The 27,340-nt window shown below is 46.3% G+C and overlaps 1 protein-coding gene across 1 annotated transcript in view; it reads right to left on the bottom strand.

The window, feature by feature from the left end:
* LOC124871881 (inactive dipeptidyl peptidase 10-like) overlaps nucleotides 1–27,340 on the bottom strand; it is a 168,440-nt gene that overhangs the window by 17,605 nt on the left and 123,495 nt on the right. Inside the window, exons 9-17 of the mRNA XM_047371498.1 lie at nucleotides 23,273–23,393; nucleotides 22,407–22,561; nucleotides 21,335–21,432; nucleotides 12,948–13,071; nucleotides 12,817–12,855; nucleotides 12,250–12,357; nucleotides 12,016–12,107; nucleotides 8,354–8,401; nucleotides 4,304–4,425 (exon numbers count right to left, since the gene is read on the bottom strand). Of these exons, the coding sequence (XP_047227454.1) occupies nucleotides 4,304–4,425; nucleotides 8,354–8,401; nucleotides 12,016–12,107; nucleotides 12,250–12,357; nucleotides 12,817–12,855; nucleotides 12,948–13,071; nucleotides 21,335–21,432; nucleotides 22,407–22,561; nucleotides 23,273–23,393 (907 nt within the window). The remainder of the gene's footprint in view (nucleotides 1–4,303; nucleotides 4,426–8,353; nucleotides 8,402–12,015; nucleotides 12,108–12,249; nucleotides 12,358–12,816; nucleotides 12,856–12,947; nucleotides 13,072–21,334; nucleotides 21,433–22,406; nucleotides 22,562–23,272; nucleotides 23,394–27,340) is intronic.

The raw sequence follows: 27,340 nt of genomic DNA, 5'->3' as shown, positions 1-27,340 counted from the left end.
CTAGAAGCTACACCTGGCCTGACTCTGTGCCTACCTGTGACACCTTTCTGGAGAGGGGAATCATCCAAGCTTCTGCTGGCAACAACTTAGTTATTGATGATTGGTCTGGGATTAATCAATAAATCCGACTGAAAGATGGTTGCTACTCCTCCTCCTTGCCCGGTATTTCGGGGAATGTGAAAATTTAAATAATTAGTAGGAGTTGATTCATTTATTGTAACATAATCCTCTTGCTGCAGCCAGGTTTCTGTGAGGCAAAATAAATCAATCTGATTGTCACAAATCAGGTCACTAACTAGCAATGTCTTTGAAGAGAGAGATCTTATGTTCAGTAAGCCACATTTAATTGTTTTATTTTTCTTTTCAGTCTGAGTTGTGTTTATTTTTATTAGATTTTCCTGATTTTCTCCTTTTAGATTATTTTTAACCTATTGAATTTTGGCCGTGGGCGAGACACTGTCTTGATAGAGTAATGGGTGGGTAGCAGTACAGAAGCTGCAGAGAGGAGTGTTAAACTACGACCCTGCTTCCTGGTCTGAACCCTGGGTTGTCAGAGTTTTGGAGAACTAATAAATCAGTCCTTTATTGGTGAACAACTTGTAAAAAGCATTTAACATGTATTATATACATTTGTTAGGAAATTACAGGAACTCCCATTATTATTATTATTATTTTGGGACATATAACACTTATTATCATCCGAGTCTCATCTGTGATTCCTCAAAGTAAAATGCTAATGATTTGTGTTTTGAAAGTAATGCATGATTTCTTACTCTGATGGTGATGCTTGGAGAAAATGGTCATTATGGTCTGGTCATTAATTCTCTAGCGCTGTGTTTCTTAGCCCTGGGCCTCAAGGCCCTGTGTGTCTTAGATGTTTCCCTGCTTCAGCGCACCAGATTTCAACTAGTAGCTGATTATCAGGTTTTTGCTGAACCGCAATCATCTGAATCAGGTCTGACTGGGACCAAGCTGTGGAAATGTCCGACCAGAGAGGACAACATTCTGGATCACTGTTACACCACCATCAGAGACGCTTATCATGCCGTCCCACGTGCTGCACTGGGCCAATCCGACCACATCATGGTCCACCTGATTCCTGCATACAGGCAGAAACTAAAGCTCTGCAAACCTGTTGTGAGGACGACAAGGAAGTGGAGCAGTGAGGCTGTGGAGAATCTCCAGGCGTGTTTAGGCTGTACAGACTGGGATGTGTTCAGGACTACTACCAACAGTCTGGACGAGTACACAGAGGCTGTGACTTTCTACATCAGCTTCTGTGAGGACAGCTGTGTACCATCATACACCAGGGTGAGTTACAACAACGACAAACCCTGGTTCACAGCTAAACTCAGAAGGTTAAGACTGGATAAGGAAGAGGCCTTCAGGAGTGGGGACAAAGACATATACAGAGAGGCGAAGTACAAGTTTGGCAAGGCAGTGAAAGAGGCCAAACGACTGTACTCTGAGAAGCTCCAAAACCAGTTCTCAGCCAACGACTCTGCGTCTGTCTGGAAAGGGCTCAAGCAAATCACCAACTACAAGCCGAAAGCCCCCCACTCCATCAACGACCGACGCCTCGCCAACGACCTGAACGAGTTCTACTGCCGCTTTGAAAGACAAAGGGACAGTCCTGCAACCATCCCTCACGACGCCCCCCAAAAGCTGCAGCCACAATCCACCAACCCCATCTCTCCAACCTCAAGAGGGGCCTTGGCACCTCCAACCCCCACCCTGAAGTTCCCCCCCACCAGCCCCCTACCCACGCCGAGGACGGCTCTTTCCATCCAGGAGAGGGACGTAAACAAACTCTTCAGGAGACAGAACCCCCGGAAAGCTGCTGGTCCGGATTCTGTCTCACCAGCCAGCCTGAAGCACTGCGCTGATCAGCTGTCTCCAGTCTTCACAGACATTTTTAACACCTCACTGGAGACATGTCATGTGCCAGCCTGCTTCAAGTCCTCCACCATCGTCCCTGTTCCCAAGAAGCCAAGGACCACAGGGCTTAATGACTTCAGACCCGTCGCCCTGACCTCTGTGGTGATGAAGTCCTTTGAGCGCCTTGTGCTCTCACACCTCAAAGACATCACCGACCCCCTCCTGGACCCCCTGCAGTTTGCCTACAGAGCCAACAGGTCTGTAGATGATGCAGTCAACCTAGCCCTTCACTTCATCCTCCGGCACCTGGACTCCACAGGAATCTACGCCAGGATCCTGTTTGTGGATTTCAGCTCTGCCTTCAACACCATCGTCCCAGTTCTGCTACAGGAGAAGCTCTTCCAGCTGAGTGTGCCCGACTCCACCTGCAGGTGGATAACTGACTTCCTGTCTGACAGGAAGCAGCGCGTGAGGCTGGGGAAGCACGTCTCTGACTCCCTGACCATCAGCACCGGTTCCCCCCAAGGCTGTGTTCTCTCTCCTCTGCTCTTTTCCCTGTACACCAACAGCTGCACCTCCAGTCACCAGTCTGTCAAGCTTCTGAAGTTTGCGGACGACACCACCCTGATCGGACTCATCTCTGATGGTGACGAGTCCGCGTACAGATGGGAGGTGGACCATCTGTTGGACTGGTGCAGCCAGAACAACCTTGAGCTCAACGCTCTAAAGACAGTGGAGATGGTTGTGGACTTCAGGCAGAACCCAGCCCCACCTGCCCCCATCACCCTCTGTGACTCCACAATTGACACTGTGGAATCTTTCCGCTTCCTGGGAACCATCATCTCCCAGGATCTCAAGTGGGAGCCAAACATCAGCTCTCTCATCAAGAAAGCCCAGCAGAGGATGTTCTTCCTGCGGCAGCTGAAGAAATTCAACCTGCCAAAGACTATGATGGTGCACTTCTACATCATTGAGTCCATCCTCACCTCCTCCATCACCATCTGGTACGCCGCTGCTACAGCCAAGGATAAGGACAGGCTGCAGCGTGTCATTCGGTCTGCTGAGAAGGTGATTGGCTGCAGTCTACTGTCGCTCCAGGAACTGTACACCTCCAGGACCCTGAAGCGGGCAGGGAAGATTCTGGCTGATCCCTCCCACCCTGGTCACAGACTCTTTGAAACTCTCCCCTCTGGCAGGAGGCTGCGGTCCATCCGGACCAAAACCTCACGCCACAAGAACAGTTTTTTCCCATCTGCCACCAGCCTGGTTAACAAAGCCCAGAAACCACACTGACACTCTCCCTTTCACCCACACCCCCCACCCCTTTTTTGCTGACAGGACACCTGTAACCTGTAACTCTATGAGTTACATTAACGCTCAGCTTGGACTCCTGCTTTACTTGCACAATGATCATCTGCACTGTTGTATTGCTCTTGCATCTTATACTGCTCTATATTTACTCTCACTCAAAACTGTGCACATATATTTATATTATATTGTAGATATGTTTATACTGTTTAATTTGTATTATATTGCACCGACTACGCCAAAACAAATTCCTTGTATGTCCAAAAACGTACTTGGCAATAAAGCTTTTCTGATTTCTGATTTCTGATCATCAGGATGAATGACGAGATGATAAGAAAGAGCTTCAACATTAAAGATATCTGCATAACAGCAAAGAACTTTAGTTCAAATTCAATGCCTGGTTTTATTTGATATTTTCATGAACTGTAAAAAAGTATCCTAGCATCAGATTCTGATTTCACGTGAGCTTTAACATGCCTGCAGTGAGTCCCAGACAAACCCAAGTTGAGCTTCCTAAATGTCAGGAAAATATATCAACCCAGATAAATAAATTACATCCATTTTAATGGGAAACTTCATCAACTTAAAGGTCAAAACTACTAAACTGAAAAAGCAATCAGTTATTCTTTGATTAGTTGTTAGGACTTCCTGATAATTTTGACATGGAGCAAAAAGCTGAAGTTGTTTTTCCCTTCCTGCAGGGGGCAGCAACAGAAGAGGAGATGAATGGATCTACTGTGGCAACACAAGCACACCAACTAGAAGAAAACAAGCGCACCCTAACTAGCTGATCTCACAGTTGAACACTGTCATTCTATTGGCTGGAACAGTGGCTAGGTGATGATCCCACTTCAATCTGAGAGAGCAGTTTGGTCCGTGCAGAGAGAAGGAGGCAAGCAGGAGGAGAAATCTCTGTGCAAGAAGTATTACATTTTAGCACAAAAACAAAGATTTGAAAGAGAACAGAACTTATTTATTTGAAAGAAAGCAGAGGTTTTCAGTCCAAAGACCTCAAATCTTGCTTTCAACTTAAAAATGTGTGCTCTAGATTTGTGGCAGTATAATTCCCCCATAACCCTCTTGCTTTGAATGAATCAGATCCAGAAACAGGTTTTACCTCTGCAGTTGAGGAGAACATGTCGATGGTCTGGACTGAGCACGGCATCGTAGTAGCTGCAGTTAGGTTTGAAAAGAGAGCAGCTCAGGCATTCTTTATGGAAAGGATTCACCACTGAGAGCCTGTTGGAGGGGAACAAACAGCTTTGTTACGAGAAATAAGTCAATGATGCAAAGGTTAATACAGACCTATCAGCGTTATCAGCACTATAGTTTACCTAATAGAGTTTATTTTAATCACACTGTTCAAATGTTACTTTGGATAAAACTTACAAGACAACATACACTCACCAGCCACTTTATTAGGTACACCTGTCCAACTGCTCGTTAAAACAAATTTCTAATCAGCCAATCACATGGCAGCAACTCATTGCATTTAGACATGTAGACATGGTCAAGACGATCTGCTGCAGTTCAAACCGAGCATCAGAATGGGGAAGAAAGGTGATTTAAGTGACTTTGAACGTGGCATGGTTGTTGGTGCCAGACGGGCTGGTCTGAGTATTTCAGAAACTGCTGATCTACTGGGATTTTAACCCACTACCATCTCTAGGGTTTACAGAGAATGGTCCAAAAAAGAGAAAATATCCAGTGATCCAGTTCTGTGGCTCAAATGCCTTGTTGATGCCAGAGGTCAGAGGAGAAAGGCCAGACTGGTTGGAGCTGATAGAAAGGCAACAGTAACTCAAATAACCACTCATTACAACCAAGGTATGCAGAAGAGCATCTCTGAACACACAACACGTCGAACCTTGAGGCGGATGGGCTACAGCAGCAGAAGACCACACCGGGTACCACTCCTGTCAGCTAAGAACAGGAAACTGAGGCTACAATTCACACAGACTCACCAAAACTGGACAATAGAAGATTGGAAAAACGTTGCCTGGTCTGATGAGTAGGGTCAGAATTTGGCGTCAACAACATGAAAGCATGGATCCATCCTGCCTTGTATCAACGGTTCAGGCTGTTGGTGTAATGGTGTGGGGGATATTTTCTTGGCACACTTTGGGCCCTTTAGTACCAATTGAGCATTGTGTCAATGCCACAGACTACCTGAGTATTGTTGCTGACCATGTCCATCCCTTTATGACCACAGTGTTCCCATCTTCTGATGGTTACTTCCAGCCGGATAACGCGCCATATCATAAAGCACGAATCATCTCAGACTGGTTTCTTGAACATGACAATGAGTTCACTGGACTCAAATGGTCTCCAGTCACCAGATCTCAATCCAGTAGAGCACCTTTGGGATGTGGTGGTACGGGAGACTCGCATCATGGATGCAGCCGACAAATCTGCAGCATCTGTGTGATGCTATCATGTCCATATGGACTAAACTCTCTGTGGAATGTTTCCATTACCTTGTAATCTCTGCCACCAAGGATTAAGGAAGTTCTGAAGGCAAAAGGGGGTCCAACCCGGTACTAGCAAGGTGTACCTAATAAAGTGGCCAGTGAGTGTATAAGAAGAATGTCCCCAGTGAAGAGCAGGAAAACACTATTTCACCTCCAGCTGTTAGACAACTGCTTTCATTTACTCAGTTTTAAATTAAGTTAACTAAAAATGTTAAAATAATGGACGATTGCAAACTAGAAGTTAAAATGCTGACTTCTCCAAGTCAAGATGAAGGGGTTCAATCCTACCAGTCAAGATGAAGGGTTAAACAGATACAAAAAACCAAACCTTAAACACATCAATTCTTAGTGGTTCACACTGGGTCAAACACAAACCGGTTGTTGATGTTTCATGGGTTTGATGATGAAACTTTCTGCTACACTCCTCCCTGAACCGCCACCTTAATGTGGTGGAGGGGTTTGAGTGCTTGAATGATCCTAGAGGCTATGTTGTCTGTGGCTTAAATGCACCTGGTATGGTCTCCCATGGCAAACAGGCTCTAGGTGACGGGTCAGACAGAGAGCGGTTCAAGACACCTTCATGAGGACCATAAAATCAAGGCACGTATTGTCGCCCGGTACGGCGGAGCCGGGGTCCCACCCTGGATCCAGGCCTAGGGTTGGGACTCATCAGAGAGTGCCTGGTGGCTGGGTTGCTCCTCACGGGACCAGGCCGGGCCAAGCCCGAATGAGAGATACGAGGCCATCCCCTAGTGAGCCCACCACCTGCAGGGGGAACCATGAGGGGCCGGTGCAAAGAGGATTGGGGGGCAGACGAAGGTGGAAACCTTGGTGGCCCGATCTCTGGATGCTTAGGCTGACTCTAGGGACGTGAACTGTCACCTCGCTGGGGGGGAAGGAGCCTGAGCTTGTGCGGGAGGTCGAGAGATATCAACTAGAAATAGTCGGGCTCACCTCCACACACAGCGTGGGCTCTGGAACCCATCTCCTCGAGAGGGGCTGAACTCTCTTCTACTTTGTAGTGGCCCACGGGGAGAGGTGGCAGGCTGGGGCGGGTTTGTTTCTTGCCCCCCAGCTCAGCCGTCTTGTGTTTGGGTTTACCCCAGTGGATGAGAGGGTTGCATCCCTGCGCCTTCGGGTTGGTGACAGGTCTCAGACTGTCGTTTCGGCCTATGGGCCGGAGTACCCGGCCTTCTTGCCATCCCTGTCGGGGGTGCTGGATAGTGTCCCTCCATTATTCTGCTGGGGGACTTCAATGCCCACATGGGAAACAACAGTGACACCTGGAGAGGTGTGATCAGGAGGAATGGCCTCCCCGATCTGAATCCAAGTGGTCATAACGTCCATAACGAACAACTTTTCAAGCATAAGAGTGTTCATCAGTGCACTTGGCACCAGGACACCCTGGGCAGGAGGTTGATGATCGACTTTGTTGTCGTGTCATCAGACCTTTGGCCGCATGTTTTGGCAGGCCCAAGCGCATAGTGAGGGTCTTCTGCCGGAGCCTTCATGCAGGGTTGTATTCAACTTCCACCTCCGGGAGAGCTTTGACCAGATTCCAGGGGATCTGGTCAAAGATCCCCTGGAGACATAGAGTCTGAGTGGACCATGTTCTCCGCATCTGTTGTCGATGCTGCTGCCCGTAGCTGCGGCCGTAGGGTTTGTGGTGCCTGTCGTGGCGGCAATCCGCGAACCTGGTGGTGGACACCGATGGTAACGAATGCTGTCAAGCTGAAGAAGGAGTCCTATCTGCTGTGGTCGGCTTGTGGGACTCCTGAGGCGGCTGACGTGTACCGTGAGGCCAAGTGTGCCATGGCCCAGGCTGTGGCAGAGGCAAAAACTCAAGCCTGGGAGGAGTTCGGTGAGGCCATGGAGAAGGACTACCGGTTGGCCTCGAAGGGATTCTGGCAAACCGTCCGGTGCCTCAGTAGGGGGAAGCAGTGTTTCGCCAACACTGTTTACAGTGGGGGTGGGAGGCTGCTGACCTCGACTGGAGACATTATCGGCCAGTGAAAGGAGTACTTCGAGGATCTCCTCAATACTGCCATCACGCAATCCCTGGTGGAAGCAGAGGCTAGGGTCTCAGGGCTAGACTCTTTCATTACCCAGGTTTAAGTCACCGAGGTGGTTAAAAAGCTCTGCAGAGGCAGGGCTTTGGGGGCGGATGAGATCCGCCCCGAGTACCTCAAGTCTCTGGATGTTGTAGGGTTGTCATGGTTGACATGCCTCTTCAATGTTGCGTGGCGGTCGGGGACAGTGCCTCCGGACTGGCAGACTGGGCTGGGAGGGTATGTTCCAACTACAGGGGGATCACACTCTGTAACTGCAGAAAAAAATCTTTGCTTGGTTTTTTTGTTTTTTTTAACCATGTCCTGTCCAGCTGAGTAGCTCAGAATTGTTAACTAAGTGTCAAGAAAAAGCCCAACAGATTTACTTTCACAAGTGGAGCATTACAGCTAAAACATTAAAGCTCTGCTTGATATTTATAAAATAAACTTTATTAGAAACTGCTTTGGGATTATTTCAATTGTTACAGACAAAAAAAAAGAAGCATGAAAGAGAGAGAGGTGGGGCAAAAAGGAAAAAGGGCGAGAAGGAGAAAATAATGGAGGAGAGAAAGAAGGATGAACCTTTGTTTTGGTGGTGTGAGTATTAGCAGCCCACAGTATTAAACCCGAGAGAAACTGAAGCCGTACCTGTACAGGTGCTGCTGAGCTGTCCCTTCCTCTGTACTCAGGAAATAACTGAAACACAAAAGTCCACCAAGAAATCAGCTGCTGGCGAGAACCAGCTGATTTAACATTAACTGGTCCTGATCAGTAATGATGCATAACAGGTGATGCTGATGACAACACTCATCAGCGTGAACTTTGTTAAATTGCTGAAATGCTGTGATACGTTCTGTTGGACATCAGAACATTTCACAGCAGAGACCAGTTCTGTCTGTGGTGGAACCTGGTGGATCAGGATATATTGCTGTTTCTTTAGAAACCTCACAGTTAGGGTCTCGTAACTCTACAGGGAACCCACACAGAGACTGGGTCAGGGTGAAATATGGACCTCTGATCCAGCAGCAACTCCAGCTGAATAAAAAGGTTTGTCATAGATTTCCTCCAGAACTAAAATGAGATGAAAACTAAACAAGAACTCTTGCAGAATGACTAAAACTATGACAAAAATAACTGACATTCCTGTCAATGAATAAAAACGAGATTAAAATGTTGGAAATATGGAGATGAAATTCACTCTTATCTAATGTTAGTCACCAGAAAGGCTGAAGGAGTTGGAACAGAAAGCCAATAAAACTTTCTGTATAAACTTAAACTTTCATTCCTCTCCATTCCATAATAAATATTCCCCCAAAGATGTTAAAAGGTTCTAAAAAGGAAGCATTGACTTCATATCAGGGATGCCCGGTAAATCTGCATTAACATTGGTATCGGTCCGATTAGAAAAACTGGGCCGATATTAGTAAATTATGTTTATTTTCATCTTAATGCTGTTTGTGTTTTTTGGGGGGGGGTGGGGATCAGGGCGGCATGTGGTACCTGTTTGGCCATGTGACAGCAATGGTGAGGAAGAGCTAGATTGTGGGTGTTTAACTAAAGCAGAGCAGTAATGTAATTTTAACGGTGTCGAAAGGGTTGAGAAATATATATATAATATATACTGCTCAAAAAAATAAAGGGAACACTCCAATAACATCCCAGATCTGAAGGAATGAAATATTCTCATTAAATACTTTGTTCTGTATAAAGTTGAATGTGCTGACAACAAAATCCCACAAAAATCATCAATGGAAATCAAATTTATTAACCAATGGAGGCCTGGATTTGGAGTCACACACAAAATTAAAGTGGAAAAACTCACTAGAGGCTGATCCAACTTTGATGTAATGTCCTTAAAACAAGTCAAAATGAGGCTCAGTATTGTGTGTGACCTCCACGTGTCTGTATGACCTCCCTACAACGCCTGGAGATGCTCCTGATGAGACGGTGGATGGTCTCCTGAGGGATCTCCTCCCAGACCTGGACTAAAGCATCCGCCAACTCCTGGACAGTCTGTGGTGTAACGTGATGTTGGTGGATGGAGCGAGACATGATGTCCCAGATGTGCTCCATCGGATTCAGGTCTGGGGAACGGGCGGGCCAGTCCATAGCTTCAATGTCTTCATCTTGCAGGAACTGCTGACACACTCCAGCCACATGAGGTCTAGCATTGTCCTGCATTAGGAGGAACCCAGGGCCAACCGCACCAGCATATGGTCTCACAAGGGGTCTGAGGATCTCATCTTGGTACCTAATGGCAGTCAGGCTACCTCTGGTGAGCACATGGAGGGCCATGCTGCCCTCCAAAGAAATGCCACCCCACACCATTACTGACCCACTGCCAAACCAGTCATGCTGAAGGATGTTGCAGGCAGCAGATCTCTCTCCACGGTGTCTCCAGACTCTGTCACGTCTGTCACATGTGCTCAGTGAGAACCTGCTTTCATCTGTGAAGACCACAGGGCACCAGTGGTGAATTTACCAATCCTGGTGTTCTCTGGCAAATGCCAAGCGTCCTGCACGGTGTTGGGCTGTGAGAACAACCCCCATTTGTGGACGTCAGGCCCTCATACCATCCTCATGGAGTCGGTTTCTAACCGTTTGTGCAGACACATGCACATTTGTGGCCTGCTGGAGGTCATTTTGCAGGACTCTGGCAGTGCTCCTCCTGTTCCTCCTTGTACAAAGGTGGAGGTAGCGGTCCTGCTGCTTGGTTGTTGCCCTCCTACGGCCTCCTCCATGTCTCCTGGTGTACTGGCCTGTCTCCTGGTAGCGCCTCCAGGCTCTGGACGCTACGCTGACAGACACAGCAAACCTTCTTGCCACAGCTCCCATTGATGTGCCATCCTGGATGAGCTGCACTACCTGAGCCACTTGTGTGGGTTGTAGAGTCCGTCTCATGCTACCACGAGTGTGAAAGCACCACCAACATTCAAAAGTGACCAAAACATCAGTCATAAAGCATCGGTACTGAGAAGTGGTCTGTGGTCCCCACCTGCAGAACCACTCCTTTATTGAGTGTCTTGCTAATCACCAAAGATTTCCTCCTGTTGTCTTTTCCATTTGAACAACAAGATGTGAAATTAATTGTCAATCAGTGTTGCTTCCTAAGTGGACAGTTTGATTTCACAGAAGTTTGATTTACTTGGAGTTATATTGTGTTGTTTAAGTGTTCACTTTATTTTTTTGAGCAGTGTATATAACATTGTTAAACATCACTTATCGTCCATAACAGCAATATTATCGCATAGCAAGATCAACCCAAATCTTCATATCAGTGCATCCCTACTTAATATCTTAGTCGAAATAATTTATTATAGTAATATTCATTTCATTTCAACTCAGAAGACTTTATTTATCCCATCCTGTGGAACCCAGAGCAGCTGTTCCTTCAGACAAACAACCTGAAGATGACTGAAATAAACTAAAACTCAAACCAGATTTCATCTAAAATGACTTAAAATGGCCTACTTGTGACTAAAACTAAATTAAACCTTGCTATGCTGTTCATCCAACTGAAAGGCTGCTGTCTGTACAGTCACACGTAAATCACCAAATAATTTTTCTGGAATATAAAGTTGGACACAGCTCTTATTTGTTCTGAAGGATCTAGAAAACAGAAGGAATTGGTTGTGATTTTACAGAATCAGAATCAGAAAAGCTTTATTGCCAAGTACGTTTTTGGACATACAAGGAATTTGTTTTGGCGTAGTCGGTGCAATACAATACAAATTAAACAGTATAAACATATCTACAATATAATATAAATATATGTGCACAGTTTTAAGTGAGTGAGAGTAAATATAACCCTAACCCTACAACAGTGCAGGTGATCATTGTGCAAGTAAAGCAGGAGTCCAAGCTGAGCGTTAATGTAACTCATAGAGTTACAGGTTACAGGTGTCCTGTCAGTAAAAACAGGGGGGGTGTGGGGGAAAGGGAGAGTGTCAGGGTGGTTTCTGGGCTTTGTTAACAAGGCGTGAGGTTTTGGTCCGAATCGACAGTGTGAGTTGGTTTAAAACAATTTAACTAAGATTTAATGATTTTGAATGTCTCTGAGGAAGCAGAAAGCCTGTGGTTGTTATCAGCTGGGTCGGATTTAATGACTCCTCTGTACCACAGGCTGCAGGATTTTACTGGATCTGTAGTGATGCAGAGAGAAGCAGCTCTACCTTTGACCTTTGACCTAGTTTTAAAAACACACTTTTATTATGCTTTAAACATTTTTTGCTATAAGAGACTGGAAATCAGGCTGCCTGTCTGGATATCATACCTGCATGTGTTCATAAAGTATGGGATCAGAACCTTACACTGATCTGGTGGTCTCATCGTAGGTCAGAACCTGAGAGACTTCCCAGTTTCCAGAAGTCAGCTGTTGGACACTGACCTGCTCACCGTCAGACTGAGGACAATCACAGAGCAGAGACATCGTGTTAACATCGTTCACACGTGTTCCTACATACATTCTGACTCTCTGCAGAGGCATGCCCAACACTCAATGTTCACAATCCGGACCCCAGCAGATCCAGAGAGACAAGGATTACCTGGTTGGAGATCATGGTGATGTGGCTGAAGGCTCCACGGCTGCCGTCCTTTAGGGCCGCGCTGATGAAGAATGTGGTGCAGTCCCTAGAAAACAGCGGCTCCTCGTTCTTGGAGGTCGGACAGAGTGTTACCGTGAGGCTGGTTCTGTTACTGCTAACTCAAACCAGTTACTAAGAAAATATGGTGCTTTTTATAATTCAGCTCATGGACTGGTTTTACTGGTGCCTGGACAAATGGTGCTTAGTAAGTACTGCTGCTGGTTTAGTACTGAAACCAGTTTGGTAAAAAAACCTGCAGAACCAGAATCTCCCTGCATTTTGACACCGTTCAGCTTTTCAAGCTTTAAAACATGACAATAAAATGTGTAGACTGGTCCCTTTGGGCCCAAAGCCGTCTGTTCAGAGTCAGTAAGATTAGCTGGTTAGTTTTAGGAAATCTATTCAGGACTAGGAAATATCTCCATGAACATGACAATTTGGGCTTAGGATTCATAACCAGCTGAACAAGCATCAATGTCGGTCTTTAAAACATGGCTTGGAAGTGAAAAAGAGTCCAGATTCCCTCACCTGGCGGTCCAGCCAAGCCTCTGATGTCATCACATGTTTCTGATCAGACAAGATGAAAACAGGTCACTTGAACTCCACATGTTTGCCATCTTTTCCTGTCCGAAGACATGATGAGTGTTTCGGTTGCTTACCTTCATGCAGTCGCCTGAGGTGGTGTCACACAGTGAAAGAATCGACATGTTTTGAGCTCGATTGACCCAACGGACACTCAGATTCTGCCGGGTCACCCATTTAACCATGGTGATGTAGAAATCGCTGCAGAGACAGAAGCACAGAAAAGGAAACAGAACCAAAGTGAAGCCCAGAGGAGGGATGGATGTTCTCCAGACTGTTCAGATGTTTCTGTCCTAAATTAAAAATATATACATAAATAAATAAATGACTCAATAAAATAATTACTGGGCCAAAAAGTAGCTAGAAATATAAATAAATGTGCCATTAAATGCACCAAAATAATAAAAAGAAAAGATTTATTCCATAAGTGATCAATTAATCCAAAATAAATATATATTCCTATTTAAATCACTAATTTTCAAATCCTATATTTTCCCTTTGTTAATTTAATACAGGTGAATTGTGTTCTGTTTTATTTCTTCTAGCCCTTTAATTTATTTCATATTTACCACCAAAATTTATGTAAAACATGTTTTTTTCCTCAAATATATAATTTTTCAGTATTTTACTGTCCTTTAATTTCTAAAGCACTGATATATTTCCCCCTCTAATATATCCCTGTGGTTTGTTCTCACCGAACAGATTTACCTGAGTCCAATTATTTCCATCTTACTTTTTTACATTCATTGGTCGCTGGATTGTCTTTTCCTCCGCAACAAGCAGCTGGAGATGTAAAAACCAACGGGGCGGGGCAGACTGAGGGGGCGGGGCAGAGAAAGAGGGGGCGGGGCAGAGTCAGAGGGGGCGGGGCAGACAGAGGGGGCGGGTTTTGGAGCAGCGTTACCGCCTCAGCTTCTCTCCTATTGGCTGAGGTCAAGCCTCTAGGAAGTAGCTGCTGAGCCTCTGCCTGGTTCAGAAAGAAGTTGGTAGCAGCAGCTAACTTCTGTCATGTTGCTAAAGAAGTCAGGACGTTGTGAATGTGTTGGTAGATAGCGCTGTTAGTCAGGATGGTTTACTGTATCCTGTTGACTCTGAGAGAATACTTCAGTCTGCTAAGAGTATTTTAAAATATAGTATACATATTGCTTGTTTCTCCAATAACTCTTTACATGTAGGACTAATCTGATGAAAACCCACATGAAATATAAATAAGCGACATGTATGTAAACTAAACTCCAAATAAGGACAGAAATAATCTTTGAATGGCAATTTACTTTAAAAAGATTATAAATATGATGAATAATATTGGCCATGTTTACCAGGTTTTATTTTTGAAAAATGTATATCTCAGGGCTGATAGTGGAAAAAAATCCTGAGCGTGAAATTTTTTCCATGACATGAAGGTGGACATTGGGGGGGTCAAAGGTTTTAGACACATTTTTTCATTTACTGGTTTTCTTTATGTTTATGACTATTTCCATTATATGTAGATTCTCACTGAAAGCATCAAAACTGTGAATGAACTCATATGCAATTATGTAGCAAATAATAAATTGTAAAATAACTTTAAATATGTTTTATATTTTAGATTCCTTAAAGTAGCCGCCCTTTAGTGTGATGACCGAAATATTAACCTTTGACCTTCTCTCAATGAACCTCTGGGAAGTTCTTTCAAGACTCTCTGGAAACCATCTCAGGTGACCACCTCATGAAGATCATGGAGAGAACGCCAAGAGAGCAAAAGCAGTCATCAGAGCAAAGGGAAGAATCTAAAATATAAAAATATTTAGAGTTATTTCACACTTTTTGTTTACTACATATTTCCATGTGTGTTCATTCATCCTTTTGATGCCTTTGGTGAAAAACTACAATGTAAATAGTCATAAAGATAAAGAGACCCATGAAGTGGGAAAGTATCTCTAAAACATTTGACCAGTAGTATATAATAACCCTTTTAACATCTTTAAACCATGGCCCGTTTTTGGTCTTGTGGGCTCCTGGGCCCAGATGTACAAGAAGCCTTTCGTGTTTAACCCTGGTCATCCATACAGTTTCATCAAGAAGATGTCTGAGAATATGCTTCCCCAGGATAAGTTTTAAAAAAAATAGCCCCCTAAATAATAGACTGAGATGAATTTTGTGGATATAAATGGACAACATTCAGACATGAGATGGACAAATCCCCTAATGTGAGCTTATAAAGTAGATTCTTTGGGCAGAGCCCCAAGCTTCAGGTCCCTCAGAGCTCTTAGGCCCGTTTTCAGCAATCCATCCATGCTTTTAACTGGTCACGTCACTGCCTGCCTATTGCTCTTAGTGTGCGTTCACAACAGCAGCTACTAAAGCTGTAACGTTCATTTGAAGGGGTTGACGCAAGGGTGTCATGAACCTGTCAGAAACATGACATGAATCATGAATAAGCATTATGAACATTAATGACACTTTAATGGTCTTGACTGTTTTCTTTAACCCTTTAGGACTGACAGGAGCGCCGATGCTGCCAATTGCATTTTTATTTTTAAATGCCTGTAGAACTGCCACCAAAATAAATTCTTTGCAAAGAAAACCTGAGAGTTAAACTTAAATATTCTACCCACATTGTGTCCCAGAGCACTTTTTTTTCTCCAGAAACTTGCAGAAATCCAGTAAAAAGTGCAAAAAACAAATACAATCAGACCACTGTGTACTTTCTACATCAGAATATGCGTGATGACGTTGGAGGATGAACTATCACGTGGTTTTCTTGCATGTCAATGTCCACAAGAACCGGAAGTGATTTCATTTGAACACTTTTCATTTTTCTGGTGATTAATTACATTTTGTTTAGCAAATTATTTATCTAATGTGGTCATATGTATTCAGCGGGCTTCCGTAGTGGGAAGCACTTGTGAGCATGCGCTGTAAGTTAGAGGCACATGTGAATAAACAGAGGGTTCTCCAAGGCAGCCAAGTCGTAAATGGTAAATGAACTGAACTTATTTGGCACCTTTCCAGTCATACTGACCACTCAAAGCGCTTTACACTAGAGCCACATTCACCCAGACACACTCAATGACGCACACACATTCATACACCGATACACAGATCAGTAGGCAATTTGAGGTTAAGTGTCTTGGCCAGGGGCACATCAACATATGGCAGGAGGAAGCTGGAATTGAACCCACAACCCTCAGATTGCAAGACAATCACTCTTGGTCATCTTTTCCCAACAGAATAGTATTATTCATGACATGGTGTCATGAATAATAAACACCTGAACAGTCTGATTTCACCAACCTGGCAGAATGGCCGATGTGGTGCCGCCGTTTTGACCGCTTCAGAGTGGCTTCAAAGTTGGACAGAAAGAGCGGAGAAGCACAAGCTAACACGCTTCTGTATGCGATGGGCAAGGAAGCTGAAGCTATTTACGACTCTTTCGTGTATGAGGTGGAGAATGGCGAGGCTGATCGTGAAACTGCAGCGACCTGACCTGAGCTGGACTACATGACGGTAATGGTGAAATTTAGCGAGCACTTTGTGCCTAAAAGGAACATCATCCACGACAGACCCTGCTTTCAAAAAGGGGGTGCAGAAAGCTGGAGAATCGGTTGAAGCTTTTGTAAAACGTCTTTATGAGCTGGCACCGTAGAGTGAGTTCGGAGGGACCAAAGACGAATTGTGATGGGCATTTTGGACCATGATGTTTCTCAAAGGTTACAGATCAAGCTGGATCTCACACTCGAAAGAGCTATTCAAATTGCACGCCAGAGTGAGGAAATCAAGCTGCAGAGCGCAGGTCTGCGTGTGGAACATACTGTGGATGGCATGAGTCAAGGGAGACGGAAATTTCAGACTTCTGCTGATAAAAAGAGAATCAATGGACAATGGCGGAGAAAACAGCAGCACGGTGAGTTCAAACAACCCATTTCATGTTCTCGCTGTAATAGACGACATGGTGAAACACAGCCCTGCCCAGCCAAAAATAAAAAGTGCAGAAAGTGACATAAAATGAGACATTTCGAAGTAGTCTGTAAAACAATAATGGTGAAAGAGATGACTTTGGATGCTGACAATTTAGCAAATGGTGAAGACATGTTTGTCCTTGGAGCAGCAACTGATACAAAGTCAGCTATAATCGACCAGTCAGATTCAGAAAATAAGTGGCTTGTTGAGTTGCCTATATATGGGTGTAATGTCAAGTTTAAAATTGACACAGGTGCTGACATCACAGTGATGTAACAGACTACCTTCAGTAGGCTGCCAAAAAGCATGAGATTAGTCATGGCGAATAAAATGCCACTTGTTACCAGCCTAGGGGGAGAAGTACAAAGTGTGGGCAGATGTCTGGCTGCCAGTCAGTTTGAAGTAAGGGTGTATGTGGATCTGAAGTGCTTAAAGAAAGCGGTTAAACAGGAGCGTTTTATTCTGCCAACTTTGGAGGACATTATTCCCAAGCTGGCTGGGGCTAAAGTGTTTTCCACTTTGACGCCTTATGTGGGTTTTGGCAGATCCTGTTAGAGGCAAGCAGCAGAAGGTTAACAACTTTTATAACCCCTATTGGTAGATTCTGCTTCTGATAGCTGCCATTCGGAATAACATCAGCTGCAGAGATTTTTTCAGAGAGAGCTATCCACACTTTTAACCGGACACAAGGGCGTCGTTGTTGTGATGGACGACATACTCGTTTATGGAGCGACTAAGGAGGAGCATGACAAAAACCTAAATGCTGTTCTGAGGACCATCAAAGACAGTGGGTTGAAGCTGAACAAAGCAAAGTGCAGTTTCAGTCAATCACAAATTCAGTACTTTGGTCACATCATCAGTGCCGAGGGCATAAAACCAGATCCGACCAAGGTGGAAGCCATTACGCAGATGCAGAGTTCCACAAATGTGGAGGAACTTCGTCAGGTCCTGGGCCTGATTTACCATGTTGGGGATTCCTACCAGGACTGTCCAGCAAGCTGCACTCGATCACCAGCCTGCTAAGAAGTGAGAATAAGTGGATATGGGGTGATGCACAAGAACAAGCATTCACTGCTGTTAAAGCCATGCTAGCGTCAGCTCCAGTACTTGCATATTATGAGGCTAATAGGAAAACTGTTATCAGCGCCGATGCAAGCAGCTATGTCTTAGGAGCAGCACTTTTGCAGGAACATGAGGATGGATTAAAGCCCGTGGCATTCTGCTCCCGAACACTGTCAGACACTGAAAGGAGATACTCACAAATTGAGAAAGAGTGTTTGGCAGGTGTGTGGGCGTGTGAGCGGTTTGCACGCTACATGCAGGAAATGGACAGTTTCCGCCTGCAAACAGATCACAAACCCTTCGTTCCGCTCATAAACGCTTATGACCTAGACAAAGCCCCTCCAAGGTGCCAAAGGCTCCTGATGCGTCTTTTAAGGTTCAACGTGGAAGCTGAACATGTTCCAGGGAAGCAGCTGGTGATGGCCGACACCCTGTCTAGGAGACCACAGTGACCTGTGGGTGATGAGACAGATCACGCAGTACGAACACATGTTGAGTCTATAATAGCAAATGCATCTGTCTCATCCCAAAGACTCCGGATGTCTGCACAGCATGATGATGAACATCATCAGATTATGGGTTTTATCAGGAATGGATGGCCGCCCAAAATAACGTTGTCTTCCTGTCTGCACCGTTACTATTCTGCAAGAGCACATCTCTCTGAAACAGATGGACCTGTGTTATACCAGGACCGGCTGGTCATCCATGCTGCGCAGAGGGCTGAGATGTTGACAGAGTTGCATAGGGGGACACCAATGACTAACACGGTGCCGGGCACGTGCAAGGTTGGCAGTGTGGTGGCCCAGCATCAGTACTGAGATTAAATGGACTGTGTCATCATGCAAATTTTCCATTGAAAACAAGCCTACTCACACATGAACCACTACTAACTACGCCCCTACCAGAGGGCCCCTGGCAGGGTATACCTGCAGATCTCTGCGAGTTTGAAAGGTGGAATTATCTTATTGTAATTGATGATTATTCCCGAGACATTGAAATAGCTCGTCTGGCTTCTATGTTCAGCCGTGATGTCATTAATTGGCTCAAAGACAGGTTTGTGAGGTGGGGAATACCACCAGAGTTGGTCAGTGATAACACTACTCAGTTCACGTCTGCTGAGTTCCAGGACTTCTGCCTAAAGTATGGATTCATGCACCTGACCTCTAGCTCACATTACCAACAGGCAAATGGGGCTGCCGAACGAGCTGTTCAGACTGCTAAACATATCGCGAAGAAGCCTGACCCACATTTCACCCTGATACGCTACAGGGCAACCCCTAGTGCCACTACAGGTGTGAGTCCAGCTTTGCTTATGGCTGGGAGAGAGATCAGAACTACAGTTCAGATGTTGGACGGAAAGTTGCAAGCTACTCCAGTGGACAGTCAGCTGGTCCAGCTGAGGGAGAACCAGTCAAAGACAGCTTATCGTTTCTTATGTTTCTGCACAGCTGCTTCTAACACTACAACTTGGTTAGGGTGTCAGAATAAAATTGGATGGAGAAAAATGATGGAAAACACCACCTAAAGTCATCGCTAAATGCAAGGAGCCACAATCCTTTCAGATGGTGACGGAGAAAAGAGCAGTGCTGCAACAAAATCGGAGACATCTGCAGGCCACCCCATAGCCAGGCGATGCAACGGATCAGCTGCAGGTGCAGTCAGATGGATCTTCGGGGGAGTCTACCAACAACCCTTTACCTGGGGTCAGTCCAGACAGAACCCCCATACAGATACAATCAAGACCAGTGACTGACTGTTCCACTGCAGGTGGAGATTTGCAGGTTAGGTCCAGGGGTCGAGTGGTCAGAGTTCCTCTCAGATATAAGGACATTTACTTATTTAAAGTTCTCTATTCTACATATGCATTAGCTCACTAAAAGATTCAGATGTAGACCCTGAGGTTCAGAAATGTATCAATGTTGGTTATTCACTGCTGGTTTAACATGACACCTTTAATTACATGTTATTTTAAAAAAATTTAAATGTTATTGTTCTGAGTGCACTTTATTTAGTTACAGAAGCATAGGGGAACATTACACTAAGTCTACTCAGGTGTTTTGTATGTTCTATGGGTTGGAGTTATGGACGGCCTTCTTAAAAGGGAAATGATTGTTTGCAAAGCTCAATAGGAGCAGCAACCATTGAGGGCAGAATAATCCCTGCGTTGCTGCCGACTGAGGGTAGTCTAGAGTTAAGCAGTTATCTTTCAGCTTGTTACATGACATAAGATGTGCGTTCAGTGTTAAGCATGTTTGTTTCACTACTGGAAGGGGGAGATGTGGTCACATGTGATCAACGGGCTTCCGTAGTGGGAAGCACTTGAGAGCATGTGCTGTAAGTTAGAGGCTCATGTGAATAAATGGAGGGTTCTCCAAAGCCGCCAAGGCGTAGTCGTCTTTTCCCAACAGAATATTATTATTCATGACAGCTAATATGGACCTATTATATAAAAATTATTATAATTTGGGATGTAAGGGTTTTATTGATGTCTAGCAAAATAAAACGCTCCAAAAAATGGCTCTACAGGATGTGAAAATGTAAAAATATGCTCTGGCAAACTTGTTCTATGGTAGGTCATAAAGGGTTAAGAGTCATTTGGTTTTTGTAATGTCTGCATCCCAAACAGTGCGAGCTTTTACATTTTCTTTTGCATCCTCTTCATAAAATCAGACCAGTATATTTAAAATTCTATCCACATCATTATTTGTGGCTTCATCGATGATGAGTGAAAACGTGCCACTCTTCAGCTTTTCAGATAGACTTCTTTAAAACTGGCGAGATACCGTGTGTGATAAATTTTATAGGTTCTGGCTGGGCTGTGGTCCAGATAATTATCCCTGTGGATCATTTTATACATATAAAAGGCATTCTTGCATATACAATCATACAAACATTAATATATAGTTTATTTATGTTTTTATTTTCTATTTATTTATATTCTATCGTTTTACGCAGGTTACGTTAACGTGATATTAATAGCGCCACAGCGCACTCGGCTAGAGGTGAGACCTTAGCCGCCATAGCTCCAGCCGTCAGTGGGTTGGCAGAAACCACTGGTACCGAGTAGATCAAGATCGAACAGAGCGGAGTTGCGCCGCGCCGCCAAAATGAGCCAATGGAAAAGGGACTATAGCTAGCATACTGCCTTGAATCACTGAATACATGTTATCATGAGGAAACAACATTATGTGGAAATATTGAAGCAACATCTGAAGACATCAGGCAGGAAGTTAAAGCTGGACACAGATGGGTCTTCTAAATGGACAATGTCCCTCAGCAGACCAGCAGATTAGTTACTAAAAGGCCGAAGGACAACAAAGTCCAAGTTCTGGAGTTTCCATCACAAAGTCCTGATCTCAGTCCAATAGAATCTCTGTCAGCAAGCTGTTGTTGAGTCAAACGTAGGTGTAGGCCTGAGTGGTTGGAGCAGGAGGTAAATGAGATTCACTCTTATTCAAACCTCGTCTCCAGACTGTCAGGAGGCCTGAGTTGGATGGTGAAGGAGTTGCCGTCTAGAGACACGACATGGAGGCGGACGCTCGGATTGATCTGTCCCATCTGCATGAAACAGAAACACAGATATATTGTCAGATCTGATGCAACAGCTCCACTGCACACAGCAGTTTTATTCCAGCTTTAGAAGCCTTCATTCTAAACAACGCCAGCAGGGGTGGATATAATACGATTATGGGAAAGGTAGAAAACAAATGTTTCTGCGTTTTCTGCAGCCCTCTGGGGAAGACAGGAGTTTATTTCTGCACTAAAGCCTCTCAGGAAGAGCTCGTTAGAAAACATGAAAGAAAGTCTAAAAGAAGAACAAAGTAATTTATCAAAAACAGCAGAATCTACTTCATAAATATGCAGAAAAGTTTTTATTTGTCAGTGGGGAGCACCTCAATCTGTTAGTTTCAGCTCCTCTGGAGTAAAACAGCTTCACAGATCCGGCCACATAAACTTTAAATAATCAGATGTGTCAAACTGTTCAAAAGAGGCAAATGGTGACATCCTCGTTGTTCTTTCATATATAGAAACACTGATAGTAAAGCCGTTTAAATGGTAGGAATGATACCTGCTGATCTACAAAGGGCCCAAATTAGTCCTACTGGCTTAAATATCTGGATAGAGTGCCCCAAGTTAGAATATTCTAGAACCTTTAGCAGTTATTAAAAGGTTAAGCTGAATGTATGGCCATATTTGAGCCTGTTTGTATAATTTCCAACCTCTTCATCAACTATTAGATATTTGTTTCCACTGTATGAATCCTGTTTCAGCTGTTGTCCATAATGTATCATTTTCTACAATAAATAGCTATCATTCCTGCACCTCCAACAGTCTGCAGAAAAAACTAATGTGACAGAAATTTCATACAGCTGCAGCGGAACTAGGTCTTCTGTTAGGTGTTGTGTCCTGCATATTATCTTCTATGCAAACAACTGTTGCATTAAAGGATTTTATACCAGGCGGAAGGCTCCACAAACTTAACTCAAAGCATGATGTGGACACAAAACAACTCAGATCAGCTGGATTTCTACCTTTGGGTAGCGGTACTCTGTCCCTCTGGGGTAGAGAGAGCCAGTAAAACGAGGCAGAAGCATGGCAGGGACCAAGGAGTCGTTGATGGTGAGGTAGGCCAGCCTGGAGCCATCAGGGGACCACCAGTGGGCCACCTGAGAGTTCAACACCTCCTCTGGAAAACAGGAAACAAGTCTGAAAATCGGATCCACCACAGTTAGCACTGTTAGGCTACTTGAACCTGAACTCTATGAAGACCAGTAGAGGTGCTTCCTCCTTCCTGCTGAGTCAGTGAAGTATCTTCACTGAAGATGTTTAAAAGCATTAAAAAACATTTTGTAAAGAGAGGCGGCAGCACACTTAGTATTAAAAAAGTACTTAAAGGGGAACTAAACCCTAAATCCACATTTTGCAGGTAAACTGTATAAACTGGGCCTTCAGGGTGTTATCTTTATGTTATTTTGGTGGCATTTTTCAAACATTGTCTGGGGGTGGGGTTATGGTTTTACATCGGGTTTGGTTCCACTTTAATTGATATATATTTTTAAAGTTAAATGGAAAAATACATAAATAAATCAATAATTTTAGAAAACTAATTTTGGAAAACAATTTTTTAGGACTGAAATTTTTAAGGCAAAATGAAAACACAAAACATTTATTTAAATTCCGATAAAAATTAAAGAAAGGTTTTTTTTCAAACTGTTTCTGAATTGATTCTTAAATTACCTTTGTTGCATTTATTGGCACAGTAGGATTTCTAAATTTTTTTAAGTATTATTTAATTTTATTAGTCCTCTATATATAAAACAAATAACTGATTATTTCTCAATAAGACGGCACAAACGAGTGTATGGGGCCATTTGGACCCCGCTGGCCTCAGTCTTACCCTCATATAGCCAATCAGCAATTCCGTTGAAGACAACGCCGTCCTGTCCAGACGAGGTCAGCCTCCAGGAGCTACTCTGAGTGTGTGTTTGGTAGTAGATGTTATTTTCAAATATGTACATCTGTGAATCAGAGAGAGGATGTCTGATTTCTATCTGGTGAGCAAACTACAAGAGGAAGATGCAGACGGCTCCACATGCAACATCCAACACGGCTCCCACAGTTGGTTGTATGATTATAACGTGTGGATTTCATCTTGTGTTAATTCAGCCTCCTGTTGTCTGGGTTTTAGCCGTGGTTTATGTAATTTGTGGAGTTAAAATCTGTTGAGAATTTTTTACCACTTGGACCAAACAGACGGTGGATCTACATGGACATTAAATTTAGATCAAAGATGGTGATTCGTCTTTTTTATTGGAGATTTAAATGGAAATAAAACAAAGGGGGAATTCACAAAGCAGTGCATGTTTTGAAACAGCTTTATTTGTGCCGTTTTATTCCTGTGCCAGATTCACAAAGCAGATCACTTTAAAGACATGTAGCTGCAAACCTTTCTACTGAGTTCTGTTTATTAACCTCTGCATGTGGAGCATTAGCTGCTGCAATGTCCCAAAGTTTCAGACAAGCAATGTTGTAGGACGTCTTGTAACCGGTGGGTTGCCGGTTTGAACCCCAGCGGACTCCTGAGGCGGCTGACGGGTACCGTGAGGCCAAGCGTGCTGCAGCCCGGGCGGTGGCAGAGGCAAAATCTTGGGCCTGGGAGGAGTTCGGTGAGGCCATGGAGAAGGACTACTGGTTGGCCTCGAAGCGATTCTGGCAAACTGTCTGGCGCCTCAGGAGGGGAAAGCAGTGCTTCGCCAACACTGTTTACAGTGGGGGTGGGGAGCTGCTGACCTCGACTGAGGACATTATCAGGCGGTGGAAGGCGTACTTCGAGGATCTCCTCAATCCTGCCATCACATATTTCCTGGTGGAAACAGAGGTTGGGGACTCGGGGTTGGACTCCTTCATCACCCACGCTAAAGTCACCGAAGTGGTTAAAAAGCTCCGCGGTGGCAAGGCTTCGGGGGTGGATGAGATCCGCCCTGAGTACCTCAAATCTCTGGATGTTGTGGGGCTGTCATGGTTGACACGACTCTTCAACATTGCGTGGCGGTCGGGGACAGTGCCTCTGGACTGGCAGACTGGGGTGGTGGTCCCCCTTCATAAGAATGGTGACCAGAGGGTGTGTTCCAACTACAGGGGTATCACACTCCTCAGCCTCCCTGGTAAGGCCTACACCAGGGTATCGTAGAGGAGAGTCCAGCCGATAGTCGAACCTCGGCTTCAGGAGGAGCAGTGTGGTTCTCGTCCCGGCCGTGGAACACTGGACCAGCTCTATACCCTCTACAGGGTACTGGGAGGGTTCATGGGAGTTTGCCCAACCGGTCCACATGTGTTTTGTGGACTTGGAGAAGGCATTCGACTGTGTCCCTCGTGATGCCCTGTGGGGGGTCCTCCAGGAGTATGGAATCGGGGGCCCTTTATTAGGGGCCATCCGGTCTCTGTACAAGCGGAGCAGGAGTTTGGTCCGCATTGCCGGCACTAAGTCGACCTGTTCCTGGTGCATGTTGGACTCCGGCAGGGCTGCCCTTTGTCACCGGTCCTGTTCATAACTTTTATGGACAGGATTTCTAGACGCGGCCAAGGGCCGGAGGGGGTCTGGTTTTGGGACCAGTGGATTTGCCCGAGCAGATCCAGCCATAGACCCAAAGGCCCAAGACACCGGGACACACCTCCCCCCAAGCAGAGGCCCGACAGAGCCCAGGGGGCCAGGCCCCGGCAAGCAGCCACCGGGAGTGAGCCAGCCCACACCAAAGCACCCGGCCGCGGACACCGAGAACCACAAGTACACCAGTGGGCAGAGGCTCCAACCACCAGCAGGCGGTGTGGCGGGGAGGAAGCTGATCCAGGAGAGGGAGCAGTTCAAGACCCAACCTGTCGCAAAAAAAAAAAAAAACAGGCACACACAGTCACAATCACCCACTCCCACCCTCATGCATGCACATAAAATCGCTCACACCCAACATAAGGATAACAACAATGGACGTCATACACTCACTCACACTCCCCATGCATACTCTATACACCCAGGTCCAGGCGCCTGTATCCCCTCAGGGCAACCAGCCCCCAGACCCAGGAGGTAGCCCCCTTCCCTCCTGGGGCAGAGGCAGGCAGACAGCGCCAGTACTGCCCAGACCCGGGTGACCCCGGCCCAGGTCCCGCCCCCCCATGCCCCGAACCCAGTCCCCAACAACCCCCATCCACCCCCGGAGAGGGGGCTATGTACAAAAGAGGGGTCCACATGGCCCAAAGCAACCGAAGCCGCCTCAGGACGGAGCAGTCCCGACCCCCCAACGAGCCCTGATCTCAACCCCATGAGTCTCCCACCCCCAGTGAACCCCAACAAGAACAAGAACCTCCCCACAGGGCCACCCCCACAGGTGAACTCCGTGGCCGAGAAGCCAATGAAGCCACACCCACACAGCGCAAGCTCCACACACAGCCCCGCTCTAAGAACCCCCGCCGCACCCCGCTCCCCCACCACACAGCACGCCGCAACGGCAAGGCAAGTGCCCTGCGCAGCGCCACCCCCACCCACCGGCGCAACAGTGCAGACCCCACCCAACACCGCACCCACAACCGGACCCCCGACCCCACACCATTATGGGACAAACTCATCCACCCAGAGGTCCCCGGCCAGCGGCAGGCACCCAGGGCCAGTGACCCCACCACGCCCCCCTCAGCAACAAAAAACACTACATCACTGCCACTGCAATGACCGCCCAGGGAGAAACACTATCCAGCTCAGCTCCACCATTGCCGCCCAGCTGATCCAAACACCAGTGACCCCACGCCCTAGAAGTGGACACAACCCCTCCACCCCACAGGCCGCAGCCCCTCCATGCCACCCCCCAGTCCACCACCCCGATCCTCCCTCGGACAAGACAGAGCCAGCAGAGCAGCACACCTCCAAGCCCGCCCAACCCCCCCAGACAGTGCCAGCAGCTCCAGCCCACCAGTCCACGAGAGGGATACATGCACCGGCCGGGGACCTGGGCCATGCAGGCCAACCGCTCCAGGCCAAGCACACCCCGCCAGCTCTGCCGCCCCACCCACCCGACCGCCAACCGCAGCCCAGCGCCCGACCCCGGGCCAGGACGACAGAAGGAAGCCGTGGAAAGAAGGCCACGTCGGCCCCAGTTACCGGGCACCCCACCAACCCCACCCCAAACCCGGGGGCGCCCCAGCCCACCGGCCACCCGCACCCCCGCATGGCGCACCATGGCCAAAGCGGGGCCACATCCCAATAATCGTCGGCTAAGACCCCCTCGCCGGAGCCCGGCACCCCACCAGCCGGCAGACCAGGGCCCAAAGCCAGGGGCCGAGAACCAAGGGAACCCAAGCAATCCTGAGAGAGCCGAAACGCCAGCCCAGCACCACACAATCCCCAAGACCTGACCCCCAACCCCAGCTCAAACCCGACTAGAGGACCCATTCCCTCTCCCGGCCTCCGACCACAGATGGGAAATAGCGAACGGGGGTGTGAAAAGACCCCAAGCCTGCCTCCGCCAGCTCAAATGTGGTGTTGATGCGCGTTGTTGTTGTGTGCATTTAAAAAGAAAAACAGTGGGAAAGAGGGTCTGCCCCCCCCCGCCACTCTAAACCCTCAATGTCTACATGCAATTATATCCTTAGAGGTGAGCGCAGGCACCAGAGGTTAGGCTACTAGGATATCCTTTCCTCCTGATGCCATTGAGTGCGCCCACCCTGAAGACCCTACATGTGAATGTCATGAAAATGTTATAAGTGAGAGTGTCTAAGTTGTACAATAAAATTGGGGCACAGGCTGCCATGGGACTGCAGAGATGGAAAACCCTTGCGGCACTCCGATGGCGCACCCGCACCCCAAGGCCCTCCATGAGTGGTATTGTGATGGAGCTGGCAGAGGGAGGTGTCTGGGGATGGGGAGGGAAAGACTGGGGGGCAAACCGCTCTCCCAGGGAGCCAGCTCCCCGGCTGACCCCAA

Source organism: Girardinichthys multiradiatus, chromosome 7 (genome assembly GCF_021462225.1).
Source record: "Girardinichthys multiradiatus isolate DD_20200921_A chromosome 7, DD_fGirMul_XY1, whole genome shotgun sequence".
NCBI classification, from domain to species: Eukaryota; Metazoa; Chordata; class Actinopteri; order Cyprinodontiformes; family Goodeidae; genus Girardinichthys; species Girardinichthys multiradiatus.
Note: the sequence above shows the minus strand (reverse complement) of the source record. Positions and strands in the feature narration are given on the sequence as shown.